Source organism: Coloeus monedula (genome assembly GCF_965178545.1).
Source record: "Coloeus monedula genome assembly, chromosome: 9".
Taxonomy (NCBI): Eukaryota; Metazoa; Chordata; class Aves; order Passeriformes; family Corvidae; genus Coloeus; species Coloeus monedula.
In genome coordinates, this window is record NC_138789.1 from 16,252,504 (window position 1) to 16,278,672 (window position 26,169).

Here is a 26,169-nt window from a genome sequence, read left to right on the forward strand (position 1 = left end):
CAACCCATGCTAACTTCTGGATCCAAGCTGATACTTACAGGTACAATAATCTAGTTTACATCATGCTGATTTTTTAAATGTAGAATAAAATTGTAAAGCCATAAAGAAGAGGTCAAGACACCAAACTCAAGTTTCCCCTCTTTCCTCACCATGTTGTCATATTTTCTACTCTCCTACACAAAAGGCTACACAAAAGGCAACAGCTAAATGACTGCAATACCCAGCACTCTTCAGAGTTGACTGCTATTAGGATTTCAGGTGGCCTAATATCTAAATCAAGTATTCCTCCATAATACTTGCACACTCTTCACAATTCAAAAATAGATCACTGAAAAAGCAAACTGGCTTGCAGGTGAGGTTACAAATATTTATATATGTAAGTATTATAAGTATTTACCACTCTCTACACAGTGATGACTTAACACAAGGGCTCTCCAAAAGAAATGTGCAGCATTACATTTATGGTGAGATTTTGAAAAAAAAAATTCCCCGTAAGCACCACAGGAGATTGTAGTTACTTGTGTCAAGTTACCTTATTTAGGGAAAAATGGTGTGAGTTACTTTGCTGCACTTAGAAATAGTCAAATCAGACATTTTCAGTTCTCATTAGTCAAAAACTACATTAGCAGGAACCGTAGAAAAAACACGGGTGTACTCATATGTAATTTCTAAGACAGACAAGAGTACACCACATGTAAAAATACAGAAAGCATGCTTCCCCCAGGCACGCTCTGAGGCTTAAGTACTTACCTGTCCTGGTAGGTGGAGTCTGAGCACATCAAAACCCAGCAATAAATAACATGGGTCACTTAAGATGCAACTAAAAATTTCAATGGTAGTATCAATCAAGATTTAATTTGAAATCAGTTTAGTAGTCAGCATGGGGAAATTTCTGAAATACTTAAACTACAGACACTTTAAACAGTAATATTTCTTAAGTATTTTATTGCTACAAACTGGTACATCTTTATCACAAAAAGCTACAAGGCATATTATAAACACATACTCTATTATACAGAGTGCAATGCAGTCCCCCAAACAGCCACACTCAACAGTACAATTTTTGAAGTTACTCATTCTGTACTATGAGGTAAATATTTATAAGCTTACATAATAAAGCTTTTAAAGTATTTACTCCATAGATGTGCCTTCCTTTTCAACTGATTAGACCAAAAGTTATTATATCCAACTTTCAATACACACACCAAAAAAATAGGATGCTTAAAAAAATATACAACACAATGTTTGATCAGCTTTAACAGTCAGTTTTCTATAAAAAGCCCAACTAAAATAGTCTTAATTTCATTTTAAACAAAATCAGAAACACAGAGGAATTATATAAACAAGTTCTCCATGGAATGGAATGCATGCATATGGTGGGGAATCTTCAGCTCCATTTGAGACTATTAAAAAGTCCCAGCCACTTTAGAGCAGAAATAAAAAGCTGGTTTGCCCCCACTAATGTATTTTTATGTTCTTGCACTTAGTTATCTTCAGTGTGGTCTAAAGTGAAGTCAGTTTGTTCTTCAGTTTCTTCCTCTTCTTCTTCCTCCTCTTCCTCACCCTCAGCCGGCTCATCAGCTTTGTCTTCTTCTTCTGTTTGCTGCTCCTGAGCCTGATCATTAATTTCAAAAGGATTTTCACCCTGAAGTAGAAGATTGAAAACAAACACTTTGATATTTATTTCAAATATAAAATAATACTCATCGTTTCAGTGAATGAAAGGAGCAGCCACTAAGAAATGCTACATTATTTTATACAGCTTTTTAATAGTGTGGGTTTTTTGCAAGAAAATCAAAACAAGTTGGATTTAAAACTAGCAACACCACATCTTTATGGACATGGGAAACTGGGATCCCAACAAACTCTTTCAATGAAAGTGGAAATGGCACTGAGAAAAAGCCAAGTATGCTAAATACAGATTTCACTACAACATTCAGATATTAAAATGACATGGTTAATTTTCAACATGTTTTAATTGAGAACTTCAGCTGCTTCCTTTTTCTCCCCAATTAAAACCAAATTGAAACAGAAGAGTTTTGTTCTGCTTTTCCTTACTTACAGTCTTTATTCACTCTGAATAATTCTATGAAAAAAGGTAAACTCTTCAAAAAATGAAAAAGAAATCTAGAATTTATTACATTGACTAGCCTGAAATTCATTCCATTGTTGACCTAGAAAAATTAACAGTTTTCTCAGTACTTTAAACACATTGGCCTTCTGGGTTTATATTTTCTCCATTTCATACAATAGTTCACCATGGCATTACCTCAGCCTTCCCCTGTTCATATAATTAAGAACTCTGAACAATCAATGAATAATAACAACGTGAACTATTAGTAATTTCTTGGCTAAAGCTCGTTTCGTGTTCATACATCTGATAAAGCAAGTCTGATCTGAACATGACACCAACCACCAACTGCACCAGGACTAGGACTTTAAGAGTATTATTTAAAAGAAGATACAGAAGAAAAATTGAATGCTAGGCCCCTTATCCTTTTTTGCCCTTTTTTTCCACTTCAGTTACATTTCTCAAGTAGAATCTTCCAGGTGGCTACTGAAAAATTAGAGAACTATAAAAATATTCAGCAAATGCCATGAAACAAAAATTTGGATTCAGTATTATGCTAAAAATTGAGAGCAATCCTAAATTCAGATTCAAATTCAGATTAAACCCAAAGAAAGCAGAATTGAGACCATGTTATAACAAAGATTCCCTACTCTCCTGAAAGACTGCACGCCCCAAATGCATGAGTGCTCTGCTCCATCACATGCTGTATATGAAAACTGAACTACTTCAGTCTGCAGTTCATTATACATTTGGATAAGGATGAAAGGAATTTGCATAACCAGAAGCCACATACATCTCACTGAGCAGGTCCCAGTGAATGTGCATTAATTTCAGCCCACCACAGAAAACTCCAGTCCTACTCATTCTGAAAACATCAGTGGTCTCCTTGTGAAGGCAATTTTGCAAGTTTTACTTTGCTCAGTTTTTGAGCTGATGAATGGCAAATTTCCATGCTCCCTTCTACCAGTCTCCCGCTAGGGGGCTGTATTGGACAATGCATACCAGGCATAAGGAACATGGAAAAGGCGGCCGGAAATACAGGCAGGTATTCCAGGCTCTGGCACCTGGCCATTTGCAACCTTTACTTGACAGATACAGAACAGTTGTCTGAAACTGATTCACACACCCATCCATACATAATTTTTCAGGACATGACTAATTTGACATTTTAAATCACTATTAACTTGGGCACTGGCTCATACCTTACCATATTTCCAAAAGACAGTACTGCTTTGTCTGAAAAACTGATTTATGATTTTGCCTGTCTATTGTTAGGGCACAGGCAAAATCATAAGTCAATTAAAAGTAATCCAGAAACAGCTAACAACAGTATTACAGAGTCACTTAGCAAAGTAAGTGGCCCACCAGAAAAATACCCTCCATTTTGCTAAAATGGATTCACCTGTTTCTGGGGCCATGTATCTACAACATAGGTTACCATGCCTTTTAAATTCTCTGATCTCATCAACTACTGTTGTAAACTTTTGTTTCTGTCATGAACCCTAAAAATTCTATGGAATAAAAAGTAGCTGAGTAGTGTGCACACTGTACTTCAGTACAAACCCACATGCTGGAGCTTTTGCTTCTAAATGTAAAGATGGAGTAATTTGTTAAGTGTTTTGTGCCCTGCAGTTAACATTACATACAGAGTTAAAGACACTGCTGATGTTTGCCTGAAGTTTGTTTTGGGATTTTTTTTTATAACAGCATCCAATTAAAAACTGCCTAGATATAAGTTGTAAATGAAAACCAAAAGCTGGTGAATCTGAAGGCAGTAATTTTTCCCGCAAATTAATTTATCTGAGACAATGATTTATGACTGGCAGAATACATTAAAAGTATATTAAATCTCTGAGCTATCTAAAAGACAGAGCACTGAGGTTAAACTCTATCAACACGGAGAAATGGAAAACATTAATTATTTTCTTTCCATGTGCATCTTACCTTCACATACAGCTCATATCGTGCCTTGACTATAGGATTATTCAAGATGCTGGTAGCAGTAAGAACACTCTCCCTTTTTATTTGTTCTCTGTAGGCCTAGGAAACAAATTTGACAGTGAATAATTATCACGTTCCTGTAACAACTGTCACACAAATTTGAATTCACGGTCAGTTTCTGTAAACAAAATAATGAACATATTACAGCATGAACTGCTTGTTCTTAGTACTTAAGTCCAAACCACGTAAGTTCAATTAGGTTTGGTAGTGTTTATAGCATGTTGCTTTAGCATGATCAAAAGATGTAGCCTGCTTATATAATGAACTACAACCAGTTATCTGTTCTCACCAACAGACAACATTCAGACTTTTCCATCACAGCCTAACATATTGTCGAAGATGATCCTGCTCAGTTTCAGGGTCCCTTCCAACCCAAAATATTCTATGACATTCTACAGTCACACAAGCTCATATATAAACAAAACATAACTTTGGCAATCTTGCTTACTCTCATGCTCATACTACTCTTTCAACCCTTCTACCAGCCTTAGAGAGTATTATTAAAAATTGTAACAGGGACAAATACGACATGACTGCTAATTCTAAACTGCTCTCAGTTGTCTTCAAATTAAAAAGATAATCACCAAGATAGGAGACACTATGATATAACTATAAATGCTAGAAATGCATGTGTTTTGTTTTTCAATCTGAATAACAAAATTTTTCCAATACTTAAACTCCGTAAAACGAATCTCATAAAATAAACATGTCATTTCTAGTAACTTTCTCATGATTTTCTACTGGCAGCTATTAAGCACACCAGCATTTCATTAGCTGGGGTGCTTAAGTGCTGCCTACTTCCTGAGGTGTTAAACTTACAAAGTGTAGTAAGGACATTACAGCTTTCTAGTGAACAAGACACATCAACAAGAACTTAGAAATTACTTGCAGCAAGAACTGTAACACTTTTCACCTACTATTACATTATGCTTGCCTTTTTTAAAAAATAATATGTCATCTCTTACTTGTTTTCCTTTTGTGTGATCAGGAGATTTTAAGTGTTGCTGAACAGAACTGTGCAATGCAGGAACATAGACACTGCAAGCACTGCAGTGAACAGTCTCAACTTTCATCATATGGTCATCAGCTGTAACCCCTGCCAAGGAAGATACAACAAATCATTAACACAAAATGTGTTATTTCAGGCAACTGGAAAAGCAGCTTGTTTGTTTTATACCCAAAAATTAAGAGCTCTCAGTTGTTAAACATGTCAAACTGAACCACTGAGGAATATTTGCCTAAATTCAGGCATCAAAATTAGGCTCTCTGAGGGCAATACTGGAAGAGGAAGTTTTTCAATACTCCACCTCTCCACAGACTACACATGAGACCCAGGCAATGCACAAAAATGGCATCTATTTTCGATCAACAATAACCAATATCCTTAAACATAGACATTTTGATACAGCAAACAAAGCTTCACCAAAGTAATTGCACTTACTTTACCCCTTATAAAAACTAATTTATTTCCTTGCCCTCCCTCACCATCAGGAAGAAGCACATGAATCCAACTCCTCTTACAATTTTAAATATTAGCTTGATAACAGAACATTCTCAGCACAAAGGAAAACAGGCCTTCCAGTACTTATGGAAAATAGAAAAGAATTTGTGAGACTGTTAAGATGTTGCCTATATCCATTTTTAAGTAGCTTTTAGCATGTAAGTTCAAATTAAGTAACACTGTGTATTGGGTTGACCCTGAGTTGATGGACAGTCTTTAAGACCAATTACGCTTCTCACAATTTACATATTTAAACCGCACAGAAAGGCAGGACTTCCCCTTTTGGTCGGAGCTCGCTTGCTGGGAGGTGGGGGCTCCGGAGCCTCCCGGCCCCACCGGGCCGGGCCGGGGCCACTGCCCCTTTCCCCCTTTCCCAACGCTGTGGCACGGACCCTGGGTGGCTGGGGGGGACTGCCTCAGAGCCACAGGCAGCTAAACCCAGCCATGGACTGCTCACAGCTAAACCCATCCAGCGCGGCTTCTGGGGACCAGCGGGTCCCTCTCCTCTCCATGCGGAGCCGGCGGAGTCAGCGGGAGCCGGCAGAGCCTCCTGTCTGCAGCCAGCACACTTCGTGCTGAACTGAAGAAGACACCACGCAGCCAGCAGCACAAAGGGAGCGAGGCTTTCCCCACCGTAAAGCCTGAACAAGAACACCCTTCAGCATGGCGGCTTCAGAGTCAGAGAGAAAGAGAAGTGAGTCACGTGGGACGGAGCTGGAAATGGCGACGGGAGAAAAGAGGGCGGTGCCGCGATTCTGGCGGGCAGCTTAAAAGAAACCTTCTTGCATGCCGTGGTAAGAAACTGTAATACCACAAACTGTTTGTCTCTTTAATCCATTTGAAGAACATGGGGGGATGGAGTATCTTCGTGTGCCTGTGAAGATTGTGAAGAATGCCGATGCCAGGCTTTATAGTAAGTAAGAGGCTGTTAGAGACTTGTGGCGAAGAAGAGCCTTTGTGTGCAGGCCAAAAGAACTTATCCTTAAAAAGATGAATAACCCCATGTGATGGCCCATGTTTTGCAGTGTGAAGGAACTGTGAGATTTTTCATGGGAGAGATGTTCTACACACAGCAGATTGTTTGTTTCCGGGCGGATCTGCTGTTGGTGGCAGTTTGGGAACCACGTGCAACTGAAGGAAAAACCCTTTTTTTCCCTTAAGCATAAGAGAGAGACTTTTCAAGAACTGGAACGCTGACTAACATCCCATGTTCTGTTATCCCTTGTGTGAGCTAGGTAAAAGGAGAGAAGTGCTGGGGGGGGGGGATTTGCTTTAATTTTGTTTTGTTATTGTCTCTTTACTTTTAATTCTATTAGTAATAAAACTCTTTCATTGTACTGCAACTGTTTAAGGTTTGTGCCTGCTTTGCTTTTCTCCTAATTCTTATCTCACAGAAAGAAAATGAGTAAGTAATGAATACTTTGAACCAAAACCACTACACACTGAAATAGTTATTGCCTAAAATAAAGGGACTCAAAGATGTCTCCTCTGGCTGTAGCCCATTCTGAAGTCCCTCAAGCAAAGAATGGGAGGATATGGCACAGCAAAGCAGAGACACATGAAATGCTCTAGAAAACTGCCTGTAGGGCAGCCAAGGGGAAAAAAATTCAGCCCGAGATGCATCTTGGCTAACCAAAAAATGCTCAAACTCCTCCTTTTGTCACTCTTCATCCAAACCACAGAAACTCTATTTACATTTTTCCAAATCCTTGCCATCATATTTGACCACTATCACCTTACTGCTTTATTACAGTCTTTAAATCTACTGCATCCACCTGTTGTCACTCCTCATGCCTTATCCTGAACATGACTGTGGCAAAGCCCACATAAATGTTTGTCAAGTACCTAGCACGTTATCTCCCCTTGTGACAAGGCTACCTGGATAGCAAACAAACAAGGTTTGCTATCTCCTGCTGTGCTTACATTCCACATTTTATCAGAAATGAAGCAAGGAATCCCAACCAGGTACAGAAAACATGTGAAAACTAACTGTTTCAATCCATTTTATCAAATTCAAAGAAGAATGAAAGGAGAAAAAGACCAGGAGAGCTCCACATTACTCACCTTCCATTATATCTTTCTCAGCAGCTTGGGAATTTTCCGTTTGGTTACTTGTCTGCTGCTTACGCATCGCTGTCTTCTTGAATTTATTCACCATACACTCCTACAGAAGGAAAAAAATTGTAAATACCTGTGATGTACAACTGTTTATATTCCAATATTAACCCATATTTTAAAAATTCAACATAGTTCTACAACAAACAGTAAATAATTGCTATTACTTCTTAAAGCACTACTTTCAGCTATTAAAGCAACAGTACTTTACAGACTTAGAATTTGCTTCAACTTTTGGTATTATGTGCTGCACCAAAATTCATCTACAAAAGAATTAACGGTAAGTTAAGCATATTTTGAAAATAAATCATAAAGTGTAACTACATTCTCATGTAAAAGTATTATACAGATCAAAACCAGCTGTCTTACATGAAGAAATTCCATCACTACTTTGTCAAATTTGGTTTGCTTCTGGATGTGATCCAATGTCTCCTGGTGAGCTGCACTCTCCAGATGTGACTCAATTTCTTTTTCTTCAAATGTTCGAAACTTGCAAAACGAGCAAGTAAATGCCATTCTATCAAGAGAAATACATTAAATATTACTATTAAAACTCCTCAAAACTATGACACTTGACAAACCAAATCAGAAAGAGAAGAGGAAAAGCATTCTTTAAAGAAGCCTAAGTGAAAAAGAAATTGCAGGAGACACAAACTGCTGAAATCAGAAGCCAGGCATTTAAAAGCCACATTATTCTGTGAGTCAATCTATTGCAGCTCTCTACTTCCTGTCACCTTTTGTAGTACTTCTTGTGGGCACAGAAACATAGCCTGGCCAGGCCACAAATTCCTAACCATAACTAATCAGAAGAATTCATTTAAAGCTCATTTTCCATACAAAAACTATATAATCTTTATAAGGAAATATAATCTCCTCAGTACAATGAAGAAAAGTCACCAATGCCATGATCATATACTGCACTGACACGGAACAGTTTTGTACAGCACAGCCACTGGGCGAGACTAAGAAAGTTACAAACCTATGTACTTACTTTTGCTACAAAACAGTTGACCACACACACACACACACACACAAATAAAACCAGAATAAAATCATTTTCTAACAGCTTTTTAAGTCAACATGAACATATAGTTCAAAAGCAGTACCATTCTAAGCTGCTTCTCAAGTGTGCACTGATGCATTTGTGGGGGACAAGGGGTTAGTAAATTGTGCATTTTCTGATACAACAGTGGTCTGATGAAACATCCAGCCTTCTAAGCCACCGAATTTGGGTGCCAGGTTTTGGCTTGAGTTTTTTTCTTTATTTGGGTTAGCTTTTTGCTTTTGCTGGGGAGTGGGGGAAATTGAGGGGTGTGGAAGGAGGTGGGTTTTTCCCTCATTTCTTTGTTGCATTTTATTTTCCTAAAATCAGTCCAAAGGAAAAAAAGATGTGTTCTTAGAGAGGCATTAAGGGCAAGAAAAACACTGTACACAACACAGAAGTTACAGCACAAACCTGTATCCATCGCCATATTTTTCACTGTTTTTCTCCCTTCTACGCCTTTGCTTCTCTCTTCTGGCCTCAATGCGCCGCTTTTCTTCTTCCTCACTTTTAACTTCTCCTTTGCCATCTTAACATACAATTCAAGGATTAAAAACCAAATCCAAAACAACCAACCAACAGCAGAAGTACCTGTCTTCCCTGTCTCCTCCACAAACACTTCAAAATGCAGAGAAAGACCCTGCACGAACACGGTTCAATGGCTTCCTTAAACATGCTGAAAGTTTTGCTTTGTTTTCTTCCTCTGAAGACAACCAATTTAAACACTTGTTTTCAACTTAGCAGCTAAGGGTTTACACTCTAGTTTACAGTCATAAAAGAAATTCAGTTAAAACAAATCCTTCACTGTAGTAATTAAACGCCTCTTCAAATAAGTGACCAGAAAAGGGTAACTGGAAATGCATGGGGAAAAACACATTGTTTATACATTTTTAGAGCACCACTGCTACAATTCCCTCACATAAAAAGAAACTATCTAGAGGCCATCTCTTCTACTGAGAAGGCAGTTTCCAAAACCAAAAGCAAAAGTTCTCATAAAGGAGACAAGACAGTGTTGCTTTAAGGTATGGTACCCAAACTGAACTTCAACAACTTTATTATTTTTTCCCACTAGACTTCACCTGATTTCACAGAAAAATATTCCAAAGATTTTCAGCCAAAAAGATAAGCCAGTTAATGGGGGCGGGGGCGAGAGACAAGGACAGACAGATTCACCACACAACAAAAAACTCAACCAAACCTCCAGAGAAGAACTTGATTAAATTACCACCTGGCATGTAAGTAAAAGTGTGAATGAAGAAATGAACAGAATTTAGTTCTACAACATTTAAGACTTCCAAGGACACTGAGTTTTTGCATAAGTGCACTTATGTTTGTCTTTCCTATGTCTGCTTTAATAGTCTATGGACAAAGAGAACAATTAGAATATTCAGTGGGTAGTTTTAGACCAGAAAAAAAGGGGATCACTTTGTTTTCTTCTACAGTTCAACCTTAGAAGAGAGGTCAGCCTCCAGGAAATCTATGTCCATCCAAACAGCAACAGAAAGGAACATACAACAGCATCATGCACAAACACCAAGACTGCAAAACACTCTGTGGCTTGAGAAGTGTCACTGAGTACTGAAAACTTCTCCATGACCAACAGTTCCTGATTATCCTAAGGTTTATCATTTTGTAGCAAAGAGTTTCAAAATTTACTGTGATCCAGAGAGGAGAAAAACTCCTGTCCGTAAGACTACTTTTTTAAAAAATCAAATTGAAAACAAAAAACCACCTACCTACCCACAGAGGCAATTCCCATACTGATCTCAGCATTTAACTTTCATTTAGTGCATTACCACCAACCCTGGAAATATGCAAAGGTGCACTTGCTTTACTGCTGTAAAAATCATCTGGTATGATAATTCTGTGGAGTGAAATGGCCTCTTTTTGACTCTCAAGCTCACAAACCGAAGTGCCTGTCCTGTTAGAATCTGGGGAATGAAGACCTGAACCTACATATAAACTAAAAGCTCCTTCTTTCTTCAGTGCACTTATGCAAACATTTAAAAAAAAAAGAAACCCACACAATTTAAAAATAAGCTCAAAATATTTACTATTACTTCAAGAAAAGAAACACCGATTTGGCTGCAAATTTCAAGCCCTCCTTGCCATCTAATGAGTCTAAGCAATATGTAATAGGGCAGCACACAAGGAAAGGGGGACTAAAAATAAATTCAGCCTTATCACTGGATTTCTTTGTCTATGCGTCTGGAATCACTACAGTTAATGTGCACTTTAAATGATTTTATGTAAACTAATAATAAATCTGTTTCATTAAGACTGTACATGAAATAAACCCCGCATTCCTGACAACAGCTCACCAAGATAACTGAATCCACTTTTATAAAAGTGACTCACCTAGGGTTTAAGGGTGAGGTTGATCAGCTAGTGGGATAAATAATAGGATATGGGTGAGGAACCAGTGGGATGAACAACATTCAAGCAATGGAATGGAAGCAAGTATAGAAGACCACAAATTTTTTTCACAAAAAAAAAAAAAAAAAAAAAAAAAAAAAGGCAAACAACAACATATTGAAATGATCAGAGAGCAGAGACACTGTAAGCATGAAAAAACAAACCAAGTAATGGATGGATGTTACAACCATTTTGCCACAGCTTAAATTTTTTAACTTAAAAAAAAAAACAAAAACCAAAAACAAAGCCATGCTACCAGATAACTACTAGAGGTCATACATACAAGATTACTAAATCTATTCTCTCAGTCTCACAAACAGAATACCTACAATACCTTACCTGACAAAGCAAACTGACTTACCTCCAAAAGTCTGATATCCAAGATCATAAGCATCTCTTGTAAAGTCTTCATATATAACAACTGCACCACTTGTATCAACTTCAATTTCCTAATAAAGTCAAATCCATAAATTAAAAAAAAAGCCATTCTAAATCCAGAAAGGCAGCGTAATTTACATTATTTCCAATAATCTGTTACTTGCTATTTTTTAAATATGACAATGAAAGAAATGAATTGAGTATTTTGCTGAACTCAGTGTACAAACACTTCTAGCTCTCCATTTCTCTGTAATGCCTTGAAACCTTAGTGAATTATTTTCACAATCAAAATTGTTTTCTATATAAATATTTTGACTTCCAATCCAGACTTTTACTTAGTTGAGAAGGTGTTAATACCGTCACTCAAAAAGAAGGGAAGTGCCATTCCAGTCTTGCAACATTAAACCAGGATATATATACACACATGCTTAGCTTACTAGCAACATTCTTACATAGTGTTGCAACTGAGCTGTCTGAGGGCAGGGACTAATCTTCCTACCCTATCAGAGAACATCTTTTAACACTGATTCTTTTTTTATTTACCCTCTCTCCTTGATGTGTCTATGTGTTATCCATTCCTCCTCACTGCTGTTTAGTAATCGCCTTTGTACCCACCCAAGCAGGTCATAGGTGCATGAGTTCAAGCTGTCTACCTGTGGCAACATGAGAAGTGTTCATATGAGAGCTCTCTTGTGCATTACAAGAACACGTAGGGTCCACAAATACACTTCAAAATTCATTTTCCAGGCTATCTGCACTAGCTACATCTTTCACCGAACATCAACTGCCACCAAAATAAGACAGTACTAGATAAAATAAAAAAAACTTGAAACCATGTTTAGAAAAACTTACATAGTTTAATGCTCAATTTTATAACTCTAGCTTAAGAATTATTTGTCTTAACGTATACTATGCAAACTTCTCAAAGAATCAAAACATTTTCCAGTTCTGGGAATCTTTACCTCTATGGTAGAATCCTGGTAAGATGTCTTCATGTCTATTGACATAAAATGAGAAACAATACAAAAGTGCTGTCACTGACAATTCATTTTAAGACAATAAGATATTTAGGAAAAAAATCAGCTTCTTATGCAGGAAAGATTGTCTACATTTACAATTTATCACAGTTTAGTAATACTATTAAATGTAAAATCAGTTAGCCTTATAAACTAAACACTTTTAGAAGCAATCATCTATACCTAACTCCAAAACAAGAATTTCAAGGTTGAAAGACAATACAATTTTGAGATATATTTTCATTCATACGATATATACCAACTGCATCAAAATTTGTTAGTTGCCACCCACTTCTTAGTTTTCAACTACATGATACTGCTTAGGTCTCTCAGTTTAAGTTTCAGAAACTGTGTTAAACTACTCAACATTTTCTTCTCCCTAATCTCAGAGCCACAGGACAGGCTGCATTCTCATAGGCACCATCTATTCCACTTCCTAAAGTAACATCAGTACTATGTAGTACATTGGTCTTTGGATTGTGGAAATCAGTGAGGGGGATCAGACAATAAATTAGAAACCTTCTGTCTGACCGTAGTTTAGAAAGGAAAATGCACAAAAGTACTGAAAGAACTTGGATGTGCATTTTACAGACCCTTTTCATCACAACAAAGCCGGCGAGATCACCAATAAAGCTCCCTATACAAATATCAGAGGAGTGTGTTCTATACACCCAGTTCCCAGGATCTGTACAGTACTCCTGATGATACAGTTAAGGGAACACTTATGTAATACACAGTAATGTAACCAGAACAAAATCAAAACCAGAATTTACGTGTCAAAGCTTCTGCCACGTCTGTGCATTTACCTTGCAAGCTATGAGTGACAGCAACTTTAAACAATTATCAGGTGTGATTTGAAACCAAGTGACATAAAACACTGATCTAAATTACTAGGAAATGACAAGCATAAAAAACTAAAATCTGACTGCTGTACACACTGTTCATAATATATATCACTCAAATTTACATTCCCTCAAAGCAAATAATTTATTCAAACGTCACTACTGACTTTTTTTCTCCAACTTTGACTGCAATAGAAAAATTTAATATTAGAGTTGTAGAATATCTTTATGGAAGTTAAAGAAACCAAGCATCACTACTACAATTTGCAGTTTGTATTTATAGTTTATCCATCACATTTACAGTTCTTCTTGTCATTACAGCATTTCATTTACAAGTGGGAGCAATCTCTGCCTCTCATGAATTATTCTGTAACAGTTTTTGCCATTTTTGCAGTTTCCCTCCTTTTCCCTCTCCTCTTCACCCACGCCTTGTATTTAACTGCATTGCAGCTGGTGCACTACTTTTTATATCCAAAGAACTTGGACAGCAGGGCCCAGGCTCATGCAAGAGCACATTTTAGTATTAGTCAGGCATTGTCTCTTCAGACAACCTGAGCTCTGACATTATTTTTAGTGGTGAAAATTTTCCTCCACAGAACTATCATCATAAAGTCTCAGTGAGATAGCCTTCAATGATACATATCTGAACACATCAAAATATTCAGTAACATTTAGCAAATTACCTTTGCAGTAGAAAAGTTAGACATGTAAATTCATAAAATTCACTGAGGACTACTTCTAAGGTAGAAAATGAAGAATTACAAGACAGCATACAGAGCCCTCTTCCTGAATATTAAAACTAAGTAAATTCTATTTAATAAAAAAATCAGTAATTTTAACTTTAAAATTCTGACACTTGCTACTTACTAGGTGATTTTTTCTGGCTCAGCTTCAAAATAGGCTTTGTCATTTTGGGTTTCTTGATAAATGTCCCACCAGGTTTGTTATATGGCTGTGGTATCATTTTTCTTTTTATTCCTCTTGCAGCAACTGCTGCAGGACTGGGTTTATTATGATAGTCAACGACAATCCCAGGTCTGTGCATTCCGCCAAAGTCTCCCATATGCTGAAAATTTGCAAAATCAAGAGGAAGGTATTAGTATATGAAATCAATATAAATAAAACAACTACTTGGTACAATATGGCTGTGAACTTAACTAAAATCTGTGTTCTAGAGCAAAATGCAGGAGAAACTTAAGCTCCTGGTCTGACGTTCTGTTGTGCAATGGCTTTGTGGGTGTTTGTCCAGTAGAAGGAATATTTATGTATAAACTGTGTTTCTGCTTATTCAGAACCATTGTCCAGGCAACGAACATATCTATCGTATCTCAACCTAACATCTCAGCCTAACATCTTGGCTCCTCTCTTCAGATTCTCTAGATAATGAATTCCACCTCCATCTGAGAAAAAAACCAGAGCTTAGCAACTCAGTTTTTAACAAAAAAAAAAAAAAAAAAAAATTAAAAAAACCACACACACACAAAAAAAAAAAAAGCCACCACCAGATTAAAAAAGCTTCCTTGCTTTGCATCTTATGCAAAATGATATAGTAATGATTTGAAAACTGAGTAAAGAAGGTAGCCCAGTGTGGAACAGTGATTAACTGGAGGAAGCCCCCTCTTTCTTTTACTTATCTTCCCACTGAATTCAATAAAATCAGAATTTTTAAGTTGGGCTTGGAGAGAGTGATACAAAAACAATGCAGCGATAGGAATGAAAATTCCATTGAAAGACTAAACCTTTCCATTATTTCTAGAATTATGTAGTCATTTGTGGACACTTGTATATGAAAGCCACCTCTCTGAAGACACAGAATAAATGAGTAATCTGAGGAGGGGAATTTAGGTAGCTGGAATATTTTCGAAAGCACTAACATACTTCTTAATGTTAACTTAATTACTTGATTAATAAAGGGCAGAAGAGAGCCCACAGACTGGATGAGTGACTTGGATAAGCAGAAATATATGTATTTCCATGAGAAGATAATTAATATTACACTGTCAAAATTAAAAGAACATAAAAACTTCAAAATACTTAGGAAAAGTATGACTTTTTTTAAAGCACATTTTAAATGACAGACAGAATGTACCAAAACAGGCACTTTCCATAATCAGAAGTCCATGCACAAGATCTCCATGTCAATTTATTTAGTTGAGAAAGCTATAGACTGCCTAGCATGTACATTTACATCAGACACATACAAATTTGACATGAAGTACACACTTTATAATTTCAAGTTTGTTTTTTTTTTAAAGGCAATCTACCTATTAAAGGTGCAATGCATTTTACATATAGTAAGTAGTCTAGTCTTTACATTCTCCTTTATTACATAAAAGACTAAAAGGATAAATTTCTAAAGCAAAGTAAAAAAGAACTCAGTTGTAACTGCACAAAGCTTTCAGATCTAAATGAGTTCTGAAAGGATGGCATAAAGGCTTAAGAATGTAACATTTTCAGCTTCACAAGCAGAGAAATGAAGATTAGAATCTTTTTCTCGTACCATGCTACATGCTAGCTAACAGCCATGTGCAAATCTTAGCTAAAAGTTGAATATGGCAACTACAATACTCAAGAATGCTGCAAAGTAGACTTTCTGGAACAAAACCACCACGCAAGTTAAGCACATAAAAGACCCAGTAAAAAATAATCTTCCTCTACACTTCAAGCTACAACAAGCTGTATAGTTTAAAGAATCACTTCCCAAAGAAATACAGCATGTTCAGGAATTTTAAAAGGTAAGTTACACCTAGAGGCACAGGCAGAAAGGTATTCACTGAATATTTCGTGCTTTAAAAAATCAAAACTGGGATTATAAAACCAAGACAAAGGGACACCATCAACTTAAAGTTAGTACTTCTGTCAGGTTTGGGGTTTTTTACTCTCTTCTGCTGTATTTTTTCCCCTAGCTCACTTAACATGAAGCATTACTTCCTCAAACTGGAATCCACTATTTTGCATACAGTTAATCATGCTGTTTCTTGGACATGTACTTTTTAAACCCTATACTGGGAGGGAATCCACTGAAAGCACTTAGAACTTAAGCCTTCAAAACTAATACAAGTAAGAGGACTATGTGGAAATTAATTTCAACTCTGTGAAAGGACCCGATTTCAAGTTGATGATGCCCCTTTAACCATGCTTTAATTCTGAGAAAGAATCACTGTAACTGCTAATCACTCACCTTTCCCATTTCCTCCCCATCACCCTTCCAGTAAACAAGTCAGAATAAGAATTAAGTTTAAAAGAAGAGTTGATGTTTGATAAAACATGTATTCAACATACTAAAGAATTAGCTGAACTTTTCCCTTTACAGGAACCAAAAACTGCTCTAGCATTCACAACCTGGGTTTTATTTTTTGCTTATACATTGCACCTTTAACCTACTCAAAACTTCAAAAGACTTTGAATTCAACTTTTACAATATTCAAAAATTTCCCCACCAGCAGCAGAGATGCTAGTGTTTACAAGGAAAAATGAAAGTCCTTTTAATCCCTTTTAGACCAAACCTACTACTTTTATCTTCACCTTTAAAACAAAAGGAGAGATTTAACAAACCTTATCAACTAGTCTATTACTCATAACTTTCAGCAGAAAGAGGGACTGGGTTCTATTGAAGACAGCTTCAAGGGGATAAAAACATTGTCAACCATGATAGTTTGCTTGGACAAAACCCCCACACTGTACTGAACAGTGCATTCATTTTAAAGCAGTGGTCTTGAAAGGGTTTAAAAGAGTGTCTAGTGAAAAGAATCTGAAAAGATTCTGTACTTACTCCTCGGCCTCGGCCTCTGCCTGTTGATGGTCCTCCAAAAGCATCATAGTTTCTGCTTCCAAATCCACTTTCAGGATAAGCAGGCGTTCCTCTCCCCCGAGAGCCTACAGGTGCAGGCTTCATATGGGGTGAAGAAAAACTGCTGTAGGAAGAGTAACTCTCTCTTCCTCTGTCCTCCATAAACCCAGGCCTCAATTTTGAACGGGAGTAAGGTGCTTCCCAGCTAGACCCGCCCTGGTTTCTACCTCCGAAAGAGTCAAGGCTATTCCGGTAGGAGTTGTCAAATCGACCACCATAACTACCTCCGAAGCGGCTTTGTTCGGGTTCATTATAACCATAGCCAGATCTGTACAGATCTCGCCCACCCAGAGAAGACCCGGAGTCGTAAGACTCATAAGGTCCAAACCTGGAAAAGTTGCACAGTGAGGAGAAAAAAAAGTAAGCTTACTAATGTTATACATTTCAAAAGACAAGTTATCAGTTGACATTTATCAACTAAAATCAATTTATTACTATACTGGTCTGTACAGTTGTGTTATTGGTTAATCTTGATTAGGGCTGGGCAATTCATACTATGACCAGATAGAAAGCTATCTGAGCCATTTTTGCTACAAACAATTCTAAAGTTCAGTATACCTGAACTTTGTTTACTTAAAATTTTCAGCAACATTTATTTACTAAAATATTATTAAAGCCCAGCCCTAGTCTCACAAAAATAATCACCTGCAGACATTCAAAGCCTAGTCAAACTCCCCTTTCTTCAAAATCATACCCTCACAGTCTAACAGATAAACAGCAGTTAAGAGGCGGCTTAGTCCTGAATTGAGAAAAAAAAATGGTTTGGTTTTTCGTGGTACAGTTGTGAGTTTTAAGTACCTCACAGTTCTCATTTTAAAGGAAAAATACAAATGCTCTTCGTTCATATTTGTACTTTCTGGAAAATTTGTTCCCTATAAAATTCAGTCTCACAATCAAAAGAGTTAATGGTCTTCGGTGTATCCAGCTTTCACTTGCAGACCATTAGGTCTAGCAACTCAAGATTTTGAAAGTCTCCCCAATGCATGCACAGCGGGCACAAAAACAGTTCTTGGAATTTCAGAGTAAAGTAACAAGGAGCTAAAACCTTTAGCTGTTTTCAAGAATTTGCTTTGGCTGGGGTGGGGGCAGTGTCAGGCTAGAAATCAGTATTTGTAACTACTTGGAAGGGAAACACATTAATACCCCTGCAGGGATATAATAGAGTGATTGAGAAGCTGGGAAAGACAATCCCTTAACTGATACAATATAACCTAGAAGAGACTCAACTTACTAACTGTATCTACAGTAAACTGAATGCCTTAATTTTAAAATATGTTCATCTCAGAAGACTCAAAGATACACAGAAAATGACACTAGAAAAGCCCATGCATAATATTAGGGTTACATAGCAAGAGACATTTTGGTGTTCAAGTAGTCATTCAACCTCCATCATATGCAGATTACTATATGGTAGGTACAGCTCATTCCTGAATCTCTGCTCAGACTTTTAAATCAGTATTAATGTTCATTATTAAACAAGTTATACTTAACTAAAATGCTTAACAGAACCGAGCAGCAAGACACAACACTTCTCCAGCCTCCCTGTTTAGTGCTGTCCTCCCCCAGTGGCACCACAGTGACTACAGACAGGAACCATACAGTAATCTGGCTACAGCCAGACAAAAATTCAAGGGCGCACACAAGAAAACCATCAGGTTATCTAAGTTTTCTTCACATTTTATCTCCTCCAAGATAGAATCACTACTCTGAAAAGCATGCTTCTTTGAATACAATATTAAGACCTAAATCAAATCAGCTGCTCCCTGTTGTTTTTACCTGAAAGAGCAAAGTAACAGTATCCTAGCATTAAATACGCAACTTTAAGACCACTGCATCAGAATTTTTAGTTTTAGACTAATCCATCTTACAAAGTAGCCCAGAACATGCACACAGTTTCAAGTGTAATCAGTACCTTCCAATGAAATAATCTGGACATGACTTTCAGATTCAATACCAAGATCACTTGAGCACTGCACATTCAAACCAAAGAACACATACCCTAAATGTTCCTTGAAAACGGAATGTTGATAGATTCAGTCTAAGACACTAAACCAATTAGGTCTAGTCTGCTATGTCAGAAATGGTATGTCAGGCCAATCAGCTACAAATTGCTAGACAATACTAAAAACAAAACTTTTGCTATTTTCATTCAGACGCACTGTTTCACTGTCGAACTTTTCCACAAAAATGCTGATTTTATTACAAGAATCTAGCACTTACAGTTTAGTATTTGCCAGTATTTATCAAACATGAAGACTCAGAACAAAAGTGTTCATACAAAATCATAACAACATGCCTCAGGAACACTTAAGTTAGAAGAATGATTTAAACTTAAATTGGATTTGATCAATTCTTGGGACAACTGAAGGATTATTTTACCTGTTACCACCACCACCACCTCCTCCGCCTCCACCTCCATGACTCTCCATCCCATAGGATTGGTTAAGGTAAGAGTCCATGGATCGTGGGCCACCATAGCCTCCATGCCCATAATCACGGTCCATGTCTAAAAAAAGAGCAGAAAAATGTTTATAAAGAAAGCAAGTGAGAAGTCTTATTAAGTAATCTAGTTTAAATTCTTAAATAAAAGGTTTACTCTTTGCCACGGTGCTTACAAACAAAATATAAAATTGACAGCTGCAAACCAATTCTGACACTGTGCTTAGAGAAGCCATGTGTCTTTGTCATCATCTGAGCACCTCCTGACTGGAAGTTCACGTTCATAACTTTTCCCAGTAGTAGGTAACTCAGGATTATTGTTCCATCAGCTGGAATCAATGTAAGTTATATTAAGAGAATTAAACGAAGACACCTGATGCAGGATATGTCAGAACTTTGTACAGAATTAAGACCACTTCCAATCCTTTAATAATACTATGAGCTGACAGGCATCTGCTCTCTCTATCCAATGCCCCAAGAAACCTTCACTCACATTGAGACCCCGGGTCAAGGTTACAAGCTGTCATTCTTCAGTGCAGGCTCTGTACCTAGGCTACATCAAACAAAAGAATTTTCTGCCATCTAGCACAAACTAAAATCCACCCAAATCAGCACTGAGCTGCAGCTCACTAACTGCACTAAGATGCTGGTATTTCACTGAACTGATGTCACTGGGTGACATCTCAATATCTTGTAATGAACTCTGGCAAAAGAACCAACTTCCTCCTCAGCACTGGAGGGTCTTAGTAAAAATTCTGGGTAAATAATCACTCAAATTCATAGCACTAAAACAATGCTGCAGATCTGCATAACGAGAATGATCCACTGTCTTCCTGTAACGCACAAAATCTGCACTTCACTGGCATTCTGGAGACCAACTGCTCCCAGTACCAACCAATACTAAGTTTTGGGTAATACCAAAACCTGGCAAGTCAAAACTCACAGAAAAGGTAACAGAGAAGGAACACACAATGAACATAGGAAGGATAAAAATAAAACCAAGTACTTGTTTACTCTGACAAGAGAGAGTATTTTATACATTTCAATATCTCCACATGTACACCACTGACTTTTCCAGGACAATTAGCTCTCTTGAAGCCGTAAGAAACTGTCCTATTTAAAGAAATACAGTAACTCTCTGTGCATATAATTTCATGAAAATCACTGCAGTGCTGAAAACACGTATATAAATCATATCCCATTTGTACCTGGTTCTTGTTAACACCAAGTCACTGTAATTTACTTTCTTCTATCTGTCAACATCAAGGATTCCGCAAATGATATTAAGATGACTATATCACTTTTATACAGATATTCTCAGCATGCCTGAACAGGGACTCCAACAAATAAAGCCCTACTGCTGATTTTATTTGTACTCTGATGATCACAGGCACTTTCTAAAAAATTAAAGATGATACTTCTGGGAAAAATAAAAACCTTCAAACATAGTCACACTGCACCTTTTCATATTCTGAACATACAATAAAGATTCAAAAATCAAAGCACAAAAAACCTTTTCAAAATACTAATCGTGTAGCACCACCCATCATCAATTTAAATTGCAAAGAGTTACTGCAAAAAAGAAATGGCTGAGGCTTCCAATAAAAGCATCTAATGTTCCTCTCTAGTGTTCTGAATGATCTGCCACCTAATTCAGTACAATACCCTCAAGACTGTATACATAAAGATGCAGATGAGCAAAAAGATAAGACAGTCAAGAAAATAACTCAGTTTCACAGAAATTAAGACTGAACATGGGATCATCTAATCTCAGATCTAGGTTGTTACATTTTTTAATACAGTATAAGCAATCAAAAGACAATGACATTCTGAAAACTGACATACCTGAGCTGAAAGCACACAATAATTTACCTTAGTTTCACCTGCTCCCTATTATCTACAGGCCCTACAATGGCACAAAATCAGTGAGGTTAAGAGTTGAGATCCGAATTAAATCATCCAGCAAGGAAGAACACAACATACTGTCAAGATCCCTGCTACTGTCAAGATTCTACTACAGCATAGGAAGTAGAGACCAGTGTTATACATATGCCGGAAGTTCAGTATTGGAAAAACACAAAAACATTCACGTGCAAAGAACTCTTCCAAACAATGGTTTGAAGTGTCATTTTGAAATAAAGTTTTAGTCTAAAACTTTCAGCATGAAAGCAAACGCTAAAATACAATTTACAATCACAGGATAACTTTGGACATCCACACTTGCTCAACACTCCTTATTCAGTTCATGTTATGTAACATCAACAGTCTTGCTGTAGAGCTATGCCAGTCCCTAAATCCTCAAATCCCGGTCTTTAGGACATTAGCACCATCTCCTCCCTAACAGTGAACAACTTACTCATCCCTTTCCAGACTCACTGCCCTGCATCTACCTACATTATAATATACTAACATTTAAAAATGGGGATACAAAAGGTACAAAGACATGAGAGGGATGACCACTTGAATGATTTACTACAAGAAACTGGAAGTTGCAAATGAAGTTTACACAGAACAAGCTAAGGAAGGATCCAATTCACTTTTCACAAAACAGACATATGAGTCCTGGAACTGAGTCACAAGCAGTAAGTTACTTAAAATTTACAGGGATTTAAGACAGAAATTGGATAAATCAGCAGACAAGAAATTCAAAGTATGTCAAACATAGACCGTGTCTCTGGCTGGGAAAGTCGTCAAGCTGCAGACCAGTAAAGCCATATAAATATACCAAAGGAGTACTTATACTACTTGTTCCATGCCTCCAAACAGACAGTGACATACAGGATACTGGTGAGGTGGGACAGACACCTTTGACCTGATCTACTGAAGGTGACCTTATGATCTCATTACAGCTATATAATTAACTGTTCCACACAGCTGAGCAGTTAACCTATCATTCCAATCACTGCCCTCCTGGTTCAGTCATCAGCTGCAAACTTTACCAAAGATTCCTACATTTTATACTTCATGTCCAGAGCTCAACAAAGATACTGCATTCAAATTAACAAGTACAGTATTTCTTCAGGTATTAAACTTTTCTTTACTCTGAAAGTATGTTCTCCAGACAGGCTTTATCCTAAAAAAGGGGAAACATACACAACAACAGTCAATATTCATTTAAATAAACAAAAATAAGAAGGATTTCATAATCACTGTCACCACCAGTAGACATATACAGAAGTTGCCTGTCTGTGCAGACTAAATGTGAAATTGTTTCATGTGCTAAGAGAACGTGTTGAAGCACTAGAGAAAAAAACACCAGGAACTGTATTCCAGTGTCTCAAACCAAAAAGTCAAGAGACTTGTAGCTCATTTAAGTTTAAATAATAACTGCTTATTAGAAAAAACTTTGAAGAAATACTGTATCTGTGTATCTATGAAAACTACAGAATTAAAAAGAAATTAAAAAACAGTGGTCCATATTTGCTCTTAAAGCTTAAAAATGAAAGAGTGTATCTCTGAGATTACGGCATTATCAAAGCTTCCAAAACAAAGAATTTATTAAGGGAATAAATCAGGTTTTGGCATCTGCAGCTTCTTGCATAAATACCCTGTGGATGAACGAGCTATTGAACTAAAGTATATAAATAGAAGAACTTTCAAAGAACTAGCTGGTTTTTAATTTCTAGATCATACTTGTTTACTGGTATAGTAAAGACGGGAGAAAAGCTATGTCAAAGGTAGAAAAAAAAACATTACCTCTAAAATAAAAAAGAATGGGATAATGGGATACTAAAATAAAAGTTTAATTTACAAATTAAGTTAATGTGTATCTATTTTTTCAGATGAATTAAAAAAAAAAGACACCATATTTGGTGGAGAGAACATTTAAATCAGCTGCAAAATAGATCTCCATAGTCCGGAAAAAAACCCCAAATTTTCCAAAGGAAAAGAACTACAAAGTTAAACAAGTAATAGATAAGACTCAGAATTTCTTGGTACAAATTACTCCATTTAAAAGAAAAAGCTTTAGACCAGAGAACATTGAAATCATATTCAGAGTACAAAGACAAGAAATCATTTTAAACAGTGTGCTCCATGTGAAGCATATGAAAAGGCTAAGAAAATGAGAAATGAGAGAGATCTTGCAGTAATGACAAAAAAGCTAAATTTTGATTACAAAAAGCTTAAGGATCCACTGTGCAATAGGAAGCAGTATTTTTCCAGGCACATTACTTTTTCATAACACCATGTCTAGGTTGCTAGATCACAACCTTGTCCTTAGGCCATTTCCTCTTCCAGATTAAAAGGACAATAGTTGCAGTAACTAAAATATTAACATGAATATTTAATAACATTTCTGCTAATAATACTAACATAATTTATTCTGAAGGCCAACTCTGACTCAAACTGAACCATCAGGAAGAGACAATGGTGTAATTACAGGAGTCATCAGACATAAAACTGAAAGTGCTTCCCACTGGCTAAAAGTTTCCAACAGGAAGAACCTTGCCAAGAGCTCAAATGAAAACTAGGCAAAGATGAGAACTCCCAACATCCACCCTCTACTGCTCATCTTCTGAACCCCCAGAAAACCGCCTTCAGCCTCCTCTACAGAACCTGGGTAAAACAATTTTTATGCATGCCTTGCTTATGTACATACAATCTATAAAGAGTTATGGTAAAAGTTTCAAGCTGCATACATCATATTTAAACTTTTTTAATAATTACAAATAATAGAAAGCTTAATTAACACAATGAAAAGTATTACTACAGAAGCACATGAAAGGAACACTTTAATTGTACAATACACATTTGATTAGTTACTTCCCCCAGGATGAGCCTGGCTTCACTTAAATACTAGTGTCATCAGATCTCAGAAAAACAGTTACAGTGAATACTCCAATAAAATACTTAAGCTACTACTTAAGAATAACCCTTCATTCTAAAAATCAAATGGACATTTAATTAGGAATCAATACAAAAGATGAAAAAACAAAGCAATATCTTTATCTATTTTACTATGAGGAAAGATAAATGCAAAATAATATAATTGGCAAAAAAAAAGCTAAGACTCAAGAAATGTGGTACAAAAATTATTATATTGCAATCAAAGATGCATCTGTCATCCAATGTGTTATTTCCATATAACAGCCAGCAAGACTATTAAGAGATCCAACAGCAAGCACTTATTTGACAGGATCTGTAAATGAGGCTTGGATACAGTTTCAGGAAAGCTTTTATATTAAGATCCTTTTAATACTTGCTTGCATGCTGGCAAGAGATGTCAAAACATTTCTTGAGTCTTTTCTAAACTCATAACCTCAGTCGTATTACCAAAACACATGCATTCCTTTTTGTTTTATCTACATGGTACTTTTGACAGTGTAAAAACAAGAGGTAGCTTTTGGTGTTGACTTTGTATGTTCTGTATGCTCCTTCCCAAACTGTTAGTTAAAGTAAACTTTAGGGGGGGAAGCAAATAAAACCCAAGCAGTAACAGGTTCTGGTTTTTATAAAAAATGAAAATATCCTTTCTTTTCAACAGAAGTAGTAAGAATCAAATACACTACTCTGCAAGAATATACTGGTTTATGTAAAAAAGCATCATCTTAAGAAAAGTCTGTATTTCTACCCCACCCCCATTCCCACTCCTTTATCTCACAATTTTTCATTTGGAACGTGCAGGAGTTCATGTTGACATGCCCAAGATGAAAATCAAGTCTCACTCCCAGACAGTTACAACTCCTCCAGAACAACATGTGCACTCAAACCATGTTACGCACTTTTAACAACCCGTTTGCTTTTTTGTTTTTGTCAACACTGATTGTTCAGCCCCAACTCTTTTTACAGGTTAGACGTATTTATAGCTCATACCTGAGACTGACCCACTGGGCATGTTCACACCACAATGCATGGGGGTATCTGGGAATCTCCAATCTCTGTCTTCAGCTGGAGAGGATGGGTCAGTGAGAATGACTTAGTGCTTAGCAAGAGCTGGAGGGGAGAGACAGGGAGCCGCAACAAGAGGCGGCTCTCTCTCCTGTCGGATCTCCAGGCTCCTGACACGACCCCCTCACAGAGCTCGCCCCGAGCTCCCCCCGGCTCTGCCCGCACCCCCCCGCCCGCCGCCGCCCCCTCGCCCCCCGCTCACCCCGCGCCCCCAGGGCGCCTCGCCCCGCGGAGCGCCGCCCCCGCCCGCGCCCCCCGCCCGCCCGCGCCGCCCCCCGGGAGGGCCCTCCTCCCGCGCAGCCCTCCCGCCGCCGGCCGCCGCCGCAGCTCCCCCAGCCCGGCAGTGGCGGCGGGGAGGAGGACGAGGACGTGGGTGAGGGGGACTCCGTCCTGCGCGTAACAAAGCGGCCGCTGCCATTTTGAGACACGGCCGGGCCCCACGGCGGCAGCGGTGGCGGCGGCCGGGCCCTGCCCTTGCAGCGGGGGCGCGCCCTCACCTTCCCCGTAGTCCATGGCGGCGGCGGGCGCTGCTGGCGGGAGAGTGGCGGTGGCTCCGGCGGCTCCCAATGGCGCCTTCCACCACAACGAGGCGAGGCGGGACCCGCGCGCT

At 37.7% G+C, this 26,169-nt stretch overlaps 1 protein-coding gene across 2 annotated transcripts; it reads right to left on the bottom strand.

Annotated features, from left to right (window-relative positions):
* Positions 1-955: 955 nt before the first annotated feature.
* Positions 956-26,169, bottom strand: ZNF326 (zinc finger protein 326). Of its 2 annotated transcripts, XM_082286939.1 has the most exons (13): positions 26,057-26,169; positions 25,485-25,559; positions 19,611-19,737; positions 17,154-17,559; positions 14,249-14,447; positions 12,486-12,520; positions 11,507-11,594; positions 9,145-9,259; positions 8,058-8,205; positions 7,638-7,737; positions 5,038-5,168; positions 4,016-4,111; positions 956-1,645 (listed from the first exon to the last, which is right to left on the bottom strand). In XM_082286939.1, the coding sequence occupies exons 1-13, from the start codon at positions 26,070-26,072 to the stop codon at positions 1,484-1,486; spliced, it is 1,698 nt and encodes a 565-aa protein (XP_082143065.1). In that variant the 5' UTR covers positions 26,073-26,169; the 3' UTR covers positions 956-1,483. The 2 variants fall into 2 exon arrangements, with proteins under 2 accessions (XP_082143065.1, XP_082143066.1); XM_082286940.1 differs by lacking the exon at positions 25,485-25,559 and having other exon boundaries at positions 26,057-26,126.

Excerpts from the sequence above, each read along its gene's own strand:
- ZNF326 (XM_082286939.1), bottom strand. Across the intron at positions 17,560-19,610 it reads GGTGGTGGTGGTGGTAACAG|GTTTGGACCTTATGAGTCTT; the intron begins GTAAAATAATCC and ends CAACTTTTCCAG. Across the intron at positions 9,260-11,506 it reads TGGATATCAGACTTTTGGAG|ATGGCAAAGGAGAAGTTAAA; the intron begins GTAAGTCAGTTT and ends TTGTATGTTAAG.